This window comes from Cricetulus griseus, chromosome X, assembly GCF_003668045.3.
Source record: "Cricetulus griseus strain 17A/GY chromosome X, alternate assembly CriGri-PICRH-1.0, whole genome shotgun sequence".
In the NCBI taxonomy this organism is placed as follows: Eukaryota; Metazoa; Chordata; class Mammalia; order Rodentia; family Cricetidae; genus Cricetulus; species Cricetulus griseus.
In genome coordinates, this window is record NC_048604.1 from 12,684,179 (window position 1) to 12,698,406 (window position 14,228).

Consider the following 14,228-nt stretch of genomic DNA (forward strand, 5'->3'; position numbering starts at 1 on the left):
ACTGTAAGAGTTGGCACTCCCATCAGCAGAGGAGGAGTGTTCCCCTTTCGCCACATCCTCTTCAGCCTAGACTGTCATTGATGTTTTTGATTTTAGCCATTCTGATGGGAGTAAGATGGCATCTCAGAGTTGTTTTGAGTTGCATTTCCCTGATGGCTAAGGATGTTGAGCACTTTCTCAAGTGTCTTTTAGCCATTTTGGATTCCTCTGTTGAGAATTCTCTATTTAGTTCTGCACTCCAGTTTTTAATTGCATTGATTGATGTTTTGGTGACTAGCTTCTTGAGTTCATTGTATATTTTGGTGATCAGCTCTCTGTCAGATGTGGGGTGGGTGAATATCTTTTTCCATTCTGTGGCTGGCATTTTGTCTTGGTGACTGTGTCCTTTGCCTTAGAGAACCTTCTAAGTTTCAGGAGGTCCCATTTAGTAATTGTCGATCTCAATGTTTGTGATACTGGTGTTATGTGCAGAAAGCTGTCTCCTGTACCAGTGTTTTTGAGGGTACCACCTACCTTCTCTTCTAGGAGGTTCGGTGTGGCTGAATTTATGTTGAGGTCTTTGCTCCATTTGGACTTAAGTTTTGTGCATTGTGATAGATATGGATCTATCTGCAGTCTTCTACATGTCTGAATCCAGTTACGCCAACACCATTTGTTGAAGATGCTTTCTTTTTTCCATTGTATAACTTTAGCTTCTTTGTCAAAAATCAGGTGTTCGTAGATGTGTGGGTTAATATCAGGGTTTTCAATTTGATTCCATTGGTCAACCTGTCTATTTTTGTGCCAATACCAAGCTGTTTTCAGGACTATGACTCTATAAGAGAGCTTGAAGTCAGGGATGGTGATACCTCCTGATATTCTATCTTATGCTTATGGATTCAGAGCTTAATTTTCTTTGCAACTTTGTTCTTCCTAGAATAGATACCCAAATGAGCTAATCATGACACTTAAGATCTCAGAAAAGCCATTCATTGTTCTTGGGCACAAGAACATTCATTGGACATTCATTGGACACAAGGCTTGCATTTCTGCCAGTGGGTCTCCTATGTGTTTTCGTGTCTATGCTCTCTTCCATATGCTCTGTTTTCAGTTCCAGATCATAAAGATCAAGCGTGGAACACCTGGGGCTGGAAATGATGGCACAGTGGTAAGAGCACTACTTGTTCTTCTAGAGGACTCAGGTTCAGTTCCTAGCACCTCACAGTGGTTTGCCTCACAGCAATGTGTAACTCTAGTTCTAGAGGTTCCAACGCCTTCTTCTGGCCTTCGAAGGAATCTGCCATGCACTGCATATAACTGGCACATGCAATTAAGGCTCTTATCTACATAAAATACAAATAAATAAATCTTTAGCCCAGGCTAGCCTCAAACTCACGATTCTCCTGCCTCTGCCTCCTTCAGCAAATCCTACCGGCATGGGCCACCAAAACCGGCTTCTTTAAGCCTTCAGGAAATTGTTAAATCTTTAGAACTCCTGCTTCCTTGGTTTATAAAAAGTAAAATTTGATGACCAGATAATGCTGTAGTATGGAGGATCTGATGCCCTCTTCTGTCCTCCACAGTCACAGGCATACATGTGGCATGCATTACACAGTACAGGCAAAACACTCACACACAGAAAACAAATAAATAAAAGAATTTAAAAAAGGAACACTTTAGCCAAAAATCAATTTAACACCATTTATTTAAGCAAACAACAACTGCAGACTGGGGTCATGCTCAGAGCCAGCACAATTGTTTGAGCGCTCTGGGGCAGTGTGAGCGGTGAGTCTTGACAACAGAAACAAAGGAACACAGTGGAACTCCTTCCTGAGTTAAATGGTAGTGGATGGTTCTGATTAATAACATCTCTAGTTTCCTTGCCCTGTTCACACTAGGCTTTAGTGCACTAAGGAAGAAACCCCAGTCTAGCAGCTGCCCAAGTATTTTTTAATCAATATTTTTATCAATGCTTTGGGAATTTCATACAATACATTTTGATCATATTTATCCACCTTGCCCAACTCCTCCCAAATCCATCCCAACCTCTCTACTCACACCACTTCACATGTCCCTCCCCATTTTTTAACCAATCGAGTGGAATTATACTGCAGAAATAATGTTGGGTGTTGAGCCTGCTCTGGAATGTGGTGGTCTGATCTTTAAAGAAAACCTGCTTTCTGACTCCTAGAAGCCATCAGTTGCCAACAAGTCCTCAGCTAGGGGTGGCCTTCATGCTCTCCTCCCCGTCTCCATGCTGGAATTTTTGTGTGCCTTGAACTTGTATAGGTCTTGTGCATGCTGTCAGACTCTCTGTGCTTTCCTACGGGCACCTGCCTTGTTCTGTTGGACCTGTCCTCCAATGATCAGCACAGCCGGGCCCATTGACTATCTTCCTCCGTAAAATAAAGGAGTGGGGAGGTCCATGGGACCTTTGCCTGAGTACCAGTCATTCCTCCCAACCAGTTGTGTGTAAATCTGCCCAAACTGCAGTGGAATCAAGGTCTTGTGGGGAGGGGCTAGAGGATATAGATGGGGAAGGATGAAAAGAGGAATTCTATCTACACAGCCCTGGGGAAACCATCATCCCTGCTGGGTGCAGACCTCCCAGTGTGGCTGCTTAAAATCACCCAAGCTCCTGCCCATAACCCTCCACTCACTGCTCTGGTAAGTCTCACAAACTTGTTGCATCCTCTGGGTGAACTTTTGTTTCAAACCTTGCTCTTTGTCAGGACCTTGGGAGGAGGTACAGGTATTGCTTCTCTCTCTCCCAGGGAGGAAATTTAGTAGCAAACCTCATAAAATCCACGCTAATTTTTGCAATAGAGTTTAAGAATAAAATATTTAATATACAGACAGATGTTTATTAAAACTCGTACTATGTGTGGGTCTTTATTATCTTAATGAGCTCAGCAAGCAAGCCATGCCATAGGTACACATCTGCAATCACTCTAAGAGTTTAAGATGGACAGTAAGTTGGTAAGATTTTACATTTATTTGTGCGTATGTATCTTCATGCCATAGAGTGTGGGGAGGTCAGAATTGTGGGGATTGGGTCTCTCCTTCCGCCACCTTGATTCTGGGATTGAATTACGGTGGTCAGGCTGGGCAGCAGTTGCCTTTATCCCCTGAGCCATCTTGCCAGCCCTGAGCAGCTTTTTAAATGCAAGTCTTTGGAATCAGGGATTTCTCTGTTTGGGCCACTTACCTAAAAAGGTCACTCTTGGACAACAGTGAGATGATCTGGCCAGACTGAAAGAGCTGTGGCATGTTGTGTGGGGTGTGGAGAAAATGCCCTGACCCTACTTCAGTAGCTGTTGTTTTTGTGTAGATATTTTGAATGAATGCATCTACTGCCCTTACCCTTATTTTATAAAAGATTTTATTTATTTATTTATTATGTATACAAAATTCTGCTTCCATGTATATCTGCACACCAGAAGAGGGCACCAGATCTCATAACGGATGATTGAGGGCCACCATGTGGTTGCTGGGAATTGAACTCAGGACCTCTGGAAGAGCAGTCAGTGCTCTTAACCTCTGAGCCATCTCTCCAGCCCCTGCCCTTACCCTTATTAGAAGTTGTGATTAACTAAAGCTTCTGAAGGCCAGGATGAAGCTGTGGGAGGAGAGAAGACAGAGCTATGGCTACAGAATGGTTGGAAAGAATGCATTCCCAGAGTTCCCACAGTCTTTTTCTTTCTTTTTTTTTCTGCTGCAAATCCTTCAACAGCCTCTATGGGTTACAGAGCACTCTAGATGTTTGTGGTCATAACTGACATTTCTAGATGGTCTCATATTGAAAGAAGCACTGTAATTTCTGATTGCTTTTCCCCAGACAGGCCTGTCAGCGGCTGTAGTGTTTCCTTGGCTTGCATAGCTGTGTCACATCGGTAGGCTCCCAGTTCCCATGGGCCATTGATGGCCTCTAAGGTCTCCATCAGCTTCTGCAGTAGCCTGCAGTCTCCTAGTGCCATGCATGTCTTCTAGCATGACTGCAAAGAATGAAGTGCTTCGGGGCTGGAGTTGTGTGCCAGATGACACCAAGCAACATACTCTACAAGTCAAATGTCACATCTGGAAAGCCCAGTGCTCACAGTTGGATAAAAGCCAGACACTAGTACTGAAGGTTCATATCCATGTGACATAGTCCCTGCTCTGAGCCAGGACTGCAGCTCCAGTTTATCTGACTGCTGCTCTGCCTTCCAGGCTACCTGCTGCTCTGGATTTTATCACTTCTTTTCCACTCAGAATATCATTAATAAGGACGCCAGGCAGCTTTCTCTCCCAGACTTTCTGAATAGATTTCCATCAACTCAAATAGCCCTGGTTGCCGTACAAATACAGACAGTAGCATGAATGTACTCTAGCTGAAAGCGCTGTGCTTCACAGTGCAGGATAGGAGCTCTGAACTGTCTTCTAGGCTCTGCCATTGTGTTACCTGGGCCTGGCCTTCTCTTGACCTTAGTCTCCTCATCTGCAAAAGTGCAGTGGATTGGATGGTGTTTAATGGACCTTGCATTTTTGACACCCATAGGCTGAAAATATGTACAATTTATAAGGAAGCGGTTTGTAAATGGTTGTGTTAGGGGAGTATCCTTTCTTTTTCCCTTGGCAGAGAAAATCAGACCGTATTTGGTTCTTGACATCATAAAGTGGCTAATATTTCAAAGAACTAAAAGCAATCAGATTTAAACAGCAAGGTAAAATGTGTGCATGATATTAACATACTTTTCTTCACTCAGCAAGAGTTCTATTTTAATCTGTCACTTCCAATATTATACCAGCATGTTTCAGCCCATTTAGGTTAAGTAGCTACAATAATTTGGAACGGACTAATGACTTATATACTGACTGCAAGTGCCCTAGGCAGAATCCAGTGAGGCCTTGCTCTGAGACTGCGGGCTCTTAGGTGTGCTTAAAGGCCCACATTTTAGTATTGTCAACATGTTGCAGTTGGCTCAGAATGGATTCGCTCATTTTTTAATTTGGGGCAGAAAGGGTAATTATGGCTCAGCAGTTCAGAAGCTCCTTTCTATGCCACATGGAGGGCCAGTGGCTTGAGGTGTGAGGCTAGTTCACTATTGCTGCTTTTGTAGGGTGTGGTCTCCCTGACAACATGATCAGTGACTCTCTTTTCCCAACTGAGCACTGGGAGTTCAAATCTGAAGTAACATGCTTCATGCATGAGCTAGCATTCACCTCAAATGTAAAATTCACACTTAATCTTTCATCTCTCTTCTCCTTTAGCCAAAGATAACAGAATTAATTTCTCTAATCTAAGTGTGGTCCCCTTTCGGTATGCTCAGTGCAGGGCTAATTGCTATTCTGGAATAAACATGAACTCCAATTCACCTAACATTTAAAAAATCATTTAATTTTATTCATGTGTATGTGTGTGTGCCTGCTTGTCTGTAGTGTATCACATGTGTGCAGTACCCATGGAGGCCAGAAGGGAGCAGCAAGTCTCCTGGAGCTGGACTTGCAAATGGTTGTGTGCATCTTGATGTGGAGCATTGAACCTGGGTCACTTACAAGAAGCAAGTGCCACAGCGAATGCTCTTAACCATTGAGCCATCTCTCTAGTTCCAGCCAATGTTTATTGAGCAACTACTATGTCTTAGTGTAGTAAGCAGTGATGGTAATTTACATACTTAAAAATTTCAAATGCAAACATGCTTATTTCAAAATTTAGTCAGCATTATTGGTAATGCTACACAGGGAACCTCTACTTGAATATTTGTTGAATGAAGGAATGAAGAACAAAAACAACCTATACATTCTTAACATCTCAAAGGCCTTTGAACAGTGTCTCCCCAAACTCTGTCATTATACAAATGGAGTTACTAATTCCTCAAAGGGTATGTGACTGATCCAAGGCCACACACACAGTTAATCAGATCTGTAGGTGGATTCAGGGCATTTTCTCTCCAGATGAAGTTGGGGGGCCATCAGAGTATGAAGTGTCCCATTTCACCAGACACATTCTTCCCAGGGTTTTGCTGATCGTGTTCTTTGGGATACATTTCTAGATGATTCAACAAGAAACACTTGAAGAAGTTTGGAAAGATGTTTATTGATACTTTTGCAAGACAAAAAAGAGACAGGCAGTAGCAGAAATTGAGTAAGATCAGCACTAGTGAAGGAGAGTTTGTTTGGTGAGGGCAGGCGGCAGTGCCGAGGGGTTCAAATCATGCTTTCGTCATTTGTCCCATTTATGCATCATTAAGTACTCAGTATTGAACAAGTTTGTACAAAGATCCAAATAAGAATTAAAATACAAGTTCCTTAAGTCACAGATGAAAAACCTGATGGTTGGTCAGGAACCCTCTTGAAAGTTCAGTATAACAAGATTAATTATAACAACAAAGCTCACTGGTGAGCTGAAAACCAGAAATGGGCAATTTAGTTGGCCATTTGTAATAACTCCCATCCTTCAGCCTGTTTCGGGAGACATGATGCTCATGTTGGTTGTCTTATTTAGGCAAGTTGTCTTATTGACTGGCACTGGAGAATGCTGAAGACACACTGCTAAAATAGTCCTTCAAAGCTGTGCGAGTTCTAGGTTAAAAACTGACTAAAGCACTGTTTTAAGATCAATTTTGAATATGTTTTCTCAACTCCCTTGCTCAGTAACTTCTTATTAATAGCTTTAAATCTACCAAAGTAAGGGTATTTACACTGTAGAAATGAATAATTGTTACAAATAAGGTTCTGAGGTGTTTTAAAGAGACCATTTTGCTTAGAAATTTACCATTATGATACTATACATAGTGTAATTATGTGGCTAAATTGATCATTTACTTTTTCTCTTTCTTTCATGTTCTTTTTCTTCAAGACAGGGTTTCTCTGTGTAGCCTTGGCTGTCCTGAAACTAACTCTGTAGATCAGGGTGGCCTCGAACTCAGAGATCCACCTGCCTCTGCCTTCCATGTGCTGGGACTAAGGTGTGCACCGCTCTGTCTGGCTCATCATTAACTTTCTATTAGCATGACCTTTATGAGACAGTGAGGCAAACATTTTGACCAATGCCGTCATTTTTATACTTGTAATGGCATGTGAGTTTGCCTTCTTGGAAACATCCCTAGTTAGGTCTCCATGATCACCGATTACATATTCTTAGGGAACTATCCTGGGTGGTGCAAATGATCATAGGTAGTGTACCTCATCTTCATGTTGTTCAAATGAAGTTTGAGATCCAACTGAAAGCAAATATGGGGTGGGTGGGTAGGGAATTTACAAAAGACAGTCCTTTTCCTCCTCCAATGGCCAGGGAGATGGAGAGTGTGAGTGAGTGAGGGGAACATTGATTTTGGGATTGGAATTTTGAAAAGATACAGAATTCAGAAGAAAAACAAGAGAGGAAGTCAAGCTTTTGATGAGTTTTAAACTAGCAGCTGCTCCTGTGTACTTTTTGCCTTAAATGGGCTAAAGATTCTGGATAGAAAACCAATAAATTTGAGAGAGGCAAGGAAGATCTGAAACACGGATTGCTTCTAAGGAGGGATAATTGGGTAAGTCATCACAGTTGAGAAGCATGGTGGACACCATGGAAAACTTCCCTTTCTAATTTCACCAAGGGCTGGACTCATGGAAACAGTAAAATCTCTCTCATCAAACCAGTTCTCTAGTAATTGCATTTGCTAACCTACTTGATCTCGTATAGTATAGATCCTAGATGGGATCCTCCTCTGCACAGAGAAAAATCAGTATCTATAGATTTAACAAGAGTTGCCAAATGACTAGTTGATACAGGGCGTGGTCTATTTTCAGCCCAGTGAATTGCCTTCAGAAATAGGTTTTTTCATTAAATTAACTTTGTTTTTTCCTTAATCCAGTTGACATACCGGGAAACCTTAGTATATATTCCATATTTGCCTTTTATTGCACACTCTTCACCCCAGCTAATAATGCCAGTTAAGAAACTGGTCCCTTCTACTTCAGTAACATGGGGTCCCCCGCTATCTCCTTCACAAGAATCTTTGCCTCCTTCCCTGTAACCAGCACAGAACATGTTGTTATAGATGGTGAATGTTGTGGACCGAAGGCATGTGGCTCGGTCAACCAGTGGAACTCTGAGGTACTGAAGAATGGAAGCCTGTCTCCCTTTGTTGAAGACTTTTCCCCAGCCACTTACATAGCCAGAACCAAACTTGAGGAAGATGTTTGTATATTCCCTATTGGCAACACAGATAGGTGTTACATAGCTGTTTAGTATTAAAGGTCTGTCCAGCTCCAATAAGGCAATGTCATGACTGTACTTATTAATAGATGCATTGTAGTGGTGATGAGGGATAGTTTGAATCACATTTCGCCTTTGCTCTGTGTCTTCCTTTTCATCAATGTTATATTCACCTGTTGAAAACAAATCTTGTAGTTTATTGTTTTTTGCACAAACATATTTCCCATGGGTCTACACTCTGCTTGGGTTCACTGATCACTAGCAACCAAGTCTCAATGATCTAATGTAGGGGGCGGGGAAGTTGATGCATAAAGAATTGTACCCTGCTGGGAGTGTTGTATGAGTTTTAAAAAAGAATTGTGGGGACTGGAAGGTGAAATAAGTTAGAATTTGAAATTATGGTCCATAGACCATTAGCCCGATTTAGTAACAATTCTATTGGACCTCTGTACAACATGATATGTCTATCATACACTGTTGTTGCTAATTATTATCTATTTGGTTTACTTACCTGCAACAACCTCAATTTTATCACCAGGTTTAAGACAGTGGGCAGCAGTTACAACCCATTTTTCATTAATGATGGCACCTCCACAGAATGCCTCAACTTCACCATTTAAGATGACCTGTGGGGATAAAATTAAGAATCTCACTGCATATGATATTTGATGCAGAGAAAAATGAATACATATGCTATTTTCGGGAGTGGGTAAAGTTGGCTTCTAGGTGCTGGCAGAATTGGAGGATTTCTGGAAAGTGTCAGCTCCACAGATGAATTAGTGTTTCTGGAGTACAAACTGAACAGCTGTTTCTCTAATGATCCTGAAGTGAATGCAAAAGGAGACAGAGTGGTAGGGACAGTGCTCCAGGCCAGGCAAATCTGAGGAGTGGCTTTTTTTGTGATGTGGGTCCTTGAGCTCCTTTTCCCATGTTACCTAGAGTGTGCTGGCACACACTTTTCAAAGAGATACAGTGTGTATGGAAGGAAATACTAACTCCCAAGGATGAATAATTACTATTGAGTCTCTTGTCTTGTATGGGGGCATCTCTTTGCTCCCGGTCACTTGAAAGAGAAAAATGACCTGTTCTCTCAGGAGTTGTTTCAAATTAAATTATTATGAAACGAGGCCCGAGGCCCCCGCAAGGGCTGTGTTTATTAGTCACCTATGTGCTGGTCACCAGCAGGACTCACACATCTCTTCCATCTCTCCTAATCATAGCCAGCTTTCTCTGGCTAGAAATGTAGGCTGTCCTTGTTCTAAAAAGTCTGCTTTGCTGTACTTGAGTTTTAGACAATGTGGACAAAAGTGTGTTGAGTGCTGCATTAAACATGGACATTATTAGATAAGAGGCTAATCTATTTTCTCTTGTCCATATTCACGTCATAATCAAAGGGGACTATCAATGGTTTTTTACCAAATCAATGTCTAAATCGACTTAGTTCCAGTTCCCATGTAAACAAAGGCCTTTTTGTGCCACATTTTCAGAGAGAAAACTGAGAAGTGTGGACACTAGAGGGCACACTCAGCATTCAGTCAACTCTTTGCAGGAGCCCAGTAGCGTTTGTGAACTGATGCCCTTCGCCTAAATTGGAAGTAGCCCTTCAGCTAAACCTGTTCCTAAACACAACAGAGGGGGATGTTGGTCCCTTTGTGTGCAGGGCAGAGATGGTCCTTTTGAAGGACTTGTTGTGGGTCTGAATTTAACTTGCTGAATAGCTACTGTGTCCTGGACACTGAAGCACTAGCTTTGTATCTAAAGTCCTGAGGGGTAACCCAGTTATTATAGCCCTCTCACCGCCTTTCCCATGCTCAGGCTCTCTGGCTCTTTGTAGGTATTGATTTATATTTTGAAAAATTGCAAAAATACAGAAAAAACACAATGATATAATAAACACCAACATTTCTACCACCCAGATTTAACAGTCTTCCTAATTTTATACATTTATTGAGTGAGTGATTATTGGGGGCTAATAATTGTATTGTTTATACATGCTTGTAACTCAAGACACAATATATTATGAAATATTACTCTATCCATTGTCAATGAGCAAACTGAGGCTTAAAGATATGTAATCACTCATGCTACTGAAGTGACACAGTAGGTCAAGTGCCACCAAGCCTAGCGACCTTAGTTCAATCCCTGGAATCCACATGGTAGAAAGAAGAACTGATCTCTGCAAGTTGTCCTTTGACCTCCACATGTGTGCTGTGGCATATGTGTATCACACACACACACACACACACACACACACACACACACACACACACACACACTCTTCAAGTATGCCTGGCCCCAGTGTTTATGTTCCTGAATATTCAGAATCTTAAAGGCCATTTGAGGACCAAATGTGGTAGAATAATGTCTGTGTCTTGTAGAAACAGATTTGGGGGCTCATAGAAACTCAATGAGAATATTTTGTGGGTAGTGCTGCAGAAAGTGGATCTCTAGAATATTCTTACAGTTCTTATTATTATGTTTGAGAAGTGTTACATAACTAGTGAATTCGGATTCTCATTGCTTAGTAATCTTTATGTTTTAAAAATGTTAACTCAGGCTGGGAGCATATTTTGTAGGGTCAATGGGAAATAAAAATCTGAGTTTCCTTGTTCTAAAGCCAGGATAAAAGTGCTGTTGAAGATACTTAAGTAGAAAGCATTCCTTTTTTCTTCTAGAGTAGTTTTTATAACCCATCATTTAAAATTTATTTAGTACTATACTCCTTCTGGCATGGGGCTATTTTCTGGTTGACAGCAAGCCTTTTCAGGTGCCCAGGAGCTGTAGTGTGCCATTTAGCACACATACTCTTGACATCCATCTCTGTCTGCTAGCTCCAGATGATCCCCACTCCCTGCACCATTCCTAATGGGAGGGTAAGGCAATCTTCCTTTGCTAGATTGCCACAGCCATCAAAAGAGAGAGGCAATTCCCAAGTAAATGCACTTCCATGGCAGCATGTGTGGGACCTGGAACCCCTACTCACTCTCTGAATGTGCTAGGAGAAGCATATTCTGGGTCCAGAGATGCTATGTGATTATGACTCTTTCCCCAAGTCATATATTATGATCAATTAATTGTCCTCAATCTTTCCCCTGCGTGCCAACACTGCCAGGAAGGGAGTGCAGCAATGGCACTTGGGTTGAAGCAAGGAGAGGAAGTTTGCTTGAGTACCATGGCAATGGTCACTGGGCAAGTGTGGGGAGAGGTAGGTTCTATGAAGCACCGTGGATAGGGGACTGGGAGGTGGTAAAAGATGTGACTACAATAATCCAAAGTTTCAGGTCCTCAGAATGTGCTCTATTGTCTCATTAGACTTCAGTTATGGAACACAAATACAAAATACTTAACCTTTGACATGATACCCTTCTCAGTATAGAACACTGTACAAGTGTGCTGTTCAAAAGATGAAGAATCAGTATTTATCCCTACTGTATGAACTGGCTTTTTGGAATCCATTCCCTATGGAAGGATACATTGCTCAGCCTGGATGCAGGGGGAACGGCCTTGATCCTGCCCCAAATAATGTGACAGACTTTGATGATTCCCCATGGGTGGCCTCACCCTCTCTGAAGAGTGGATGGGGGGGTGGTGGCGAGAGGGTGAGGGAAGTGGGAGGGAGGGAGGGGAACTGGGATTATATAAAATAAGATTGATTCAAGGGAAAGTACATGTGAAAATATTAATAATTTAATAAAAAATATCCAGGAAAAAAAAACAAAAAAAAAACCAAAAAAAAAAAAATAAAAATAAGTATAAAAAAGAAAAAATGGTTATGGATCTGAATTGCAAGTTCTTAAAAGAAGAAATAAAAATGGCCAGAAATACCTTTAAAAAAGATGAGGTGGCTGACCCCAATCCCAAATGGTTTTTACCATCAAGTAAATTTGGATAACATGGTCCTCAATATTACAATCCAACACATTTTCCGCTGGAAGTAAAATTAACATGCCACAATAGAATGCTTCTCTTTTAGGTACTATTATAGGATTACTGAACACCTTAGTGGGTTAGATAGGTCAACCTGAAGGATATCCACATCCCCTAGGCACATAGGCATATATTTTATATGACTCTGCCAAAGGATTGCTGCTTGGAGATTCTACTGCTTTCCAGTGGATGACTGAGACATATGGTTGTGTCCTTTTAAGCCCAAAGAGCATTTTTTGCCAATCCCTAATTGGTATTAGAAATTTTAGCAAATACCTTTGCCAAGAAAAAATGACTAAGATATATTTAAAATTAAAATATTACAAATGCATGGTTTGGAATGTTTGCTTGGCCATCTCAGCATCACAGCTATCTAAATATTAGCAACTTGGAAAATGAGCGGTCTTCTTGGCCAAGGACAAATTCTTGCAAGACTTCAGAGAATGATGGGAAAAAATAGGAAAGCATATGTCCTGAGCAAGACCCCTGAGTTCTGCTCTGTCAATTATTTTCATGGTCACAGTCTAGTAGGAAATTTCTTTTGTCTAACACTGCCCCCATCTCTGACATACCTATATACAATGACAAAATACATACAATCTGTATTTCTGCTCTTCATGGCAATGGCAGCCCACAATAGCTGTTGTCTCATTGTTCTCTCTTTAATCTTTAACTCCAGCCTAACAATTTCCTATGAGTTCACTAAAACCCACATTCTCACTTGCCATCTGTTTTAGCTTTCTAATAACACCATTTGTTCCATATTTTCTGTTATACAAAGTAAGATACATGATGTATTGTTTGCTAGACCCATAGTTTGTTGCTCACCAAATTCATGGCAGTAAGTTATTTGGTTGAACACATAAGGGATACTCATATTGGTTTTTAATGGCTATACCATTAAATGCAATGGCCATTGATATGTACTTCATCAAACAATACTGCAGGTTAGTAGTCCAAATGGTCTGTCCAAACTAGCTTTGTAGATGAGATTATACATGGTATTTTCTTTTTTCCCCTGGATGGAATTTCATAATCTGAACTAGGAACAATACAAGGTTGTCTTTTTCAAGTAGGGCATTTCTTTCTTTCTTTTTCTCTTTCTTTTTTTTTAAATTTTTTTTTTTGTTTTTCAAGACAGGGTTTTCTTGGTAGCCTAGTTGTCCTAGAACTAGCTCTGTAGACCAGGCTGGCCTTGAACTCACAGATATCTTCCTGCCTCTGCCTCCTGAGTGCTGGGATTAAGGGCCTATGCCACCACCACCTGGCTCTTGTTTTGTTTTTAGAGACAGATCTCACTATGTAGCCCAGGCTGGAACATAGTAAGTAGATCAGGCTGGCCTTAAACTCACAGAGATCCATCTGCTTCTGTCTCTTGAGTACTGTGATTAAAGGTGTGCACCATCACATATAGATAAGTAAAGCATTTCTGTAGAATTATGATTGTCATGTAAAAGGAAACATCTCTGGCTCATTCATATTTTACGTTTGCTCTTTGTCATGGGGTTGTAACCTAGTTGAAGAAGTAGATCTGTGCAGATACCAGCATAAGCAAAAGAGCTCAGGTCACTTTAATGATAGTTTGTGGACTAAGCTGGGGAAAGCCGAGAATGGGGGAATGAAGATGTTTATTTCTTATGTAGGACTGCACAGACCTTATCAGAAAGCAGAAAAGGGTTGCACATGCTCAAAGATGTCAGACTAGCAATGACTGTGGGATAAAAACTGAATTAAAGCTTTAGACAGGCCCTGTGGTGGTTCCTCACCTGTGGAGTTGTTGAAGAGAGTGATCTAGTCATATAGGCATTACAGTTTGCCTTTCCCTCACTCTAATGTTCCAAAGCTTTTATTATTTCCTATATAGCTGATTTAGTTTCTCAGTTGGCTAGATACAGTTTCGAAGAAAAGTGTCTTTCTGTTAACATGTGGTGCACTTAACTCTCTGGCTTGCCCCTCATCCCCTGAAGTGCTCCTTCTGAGTCCCTGATTCTTTTTCCAATGAGCTCTGATCCCACTGCAAGAGAATCTGAAGGCCAGGCTTCTTCTGCTTGGTTTGCACCTTTGGCCTGGGCAGAGGGGAGAGGAGGAGTCTGAGCCTGAATTGGGTAGCTGTGCATCTCAGAACCCCTAGAGCTCCTAG

The 14,228-nt window shown here is 41.3% G+C and overlaps 2 protein-coding genes across 2 annotated transcripts in view; one reads left to right on the top strand and one right to left on the bottom strand.

Moving 5' to 3' along the window:
- Mcf2 (MCF.2 cell line derived transforming sequence) overlaps positions 1–2,367 on the top strand; it is a 95,823-nt gene extending 93,456 nt beyond the window's left edge. Inside the window, exons 28-29 of the mRNA XM_035450134.1 lie at positions 917–1,147; positions 2,269–2,367. Of these exons, the coding sequence (XP_035306025.1) occupies positions 917–1,147; positions 2,269–2,367 (330 nt within the window). The remainder of the gene's footprint in view (positions 1–916; positions 1,148–2,268) is intronic.
- Positions 2,368–7,786: 5,419 nt separating this feature from the next.
- Positions 7,787–14,228, bottom strand: part of F9 (coagulation factor IX) — a 28,810-nt gene continuing 22,368 nt past the window's right edge. Inside the window, exons 7-8 of the mRNA XM_027433356.2 lie at positions 8,673–8,787; positions 7,787–8,334 (exon numbers count right to left, since the gene is read on the bottom strand). Coding sequence (XP_027289157.1) covers positions 7,787–8,334; positions 8,673–8,787 — 663 coding nt within the window. The remainder of the gene's footprint in view (positions 8,335–8,672; positions 8,788–14,228) is intronic.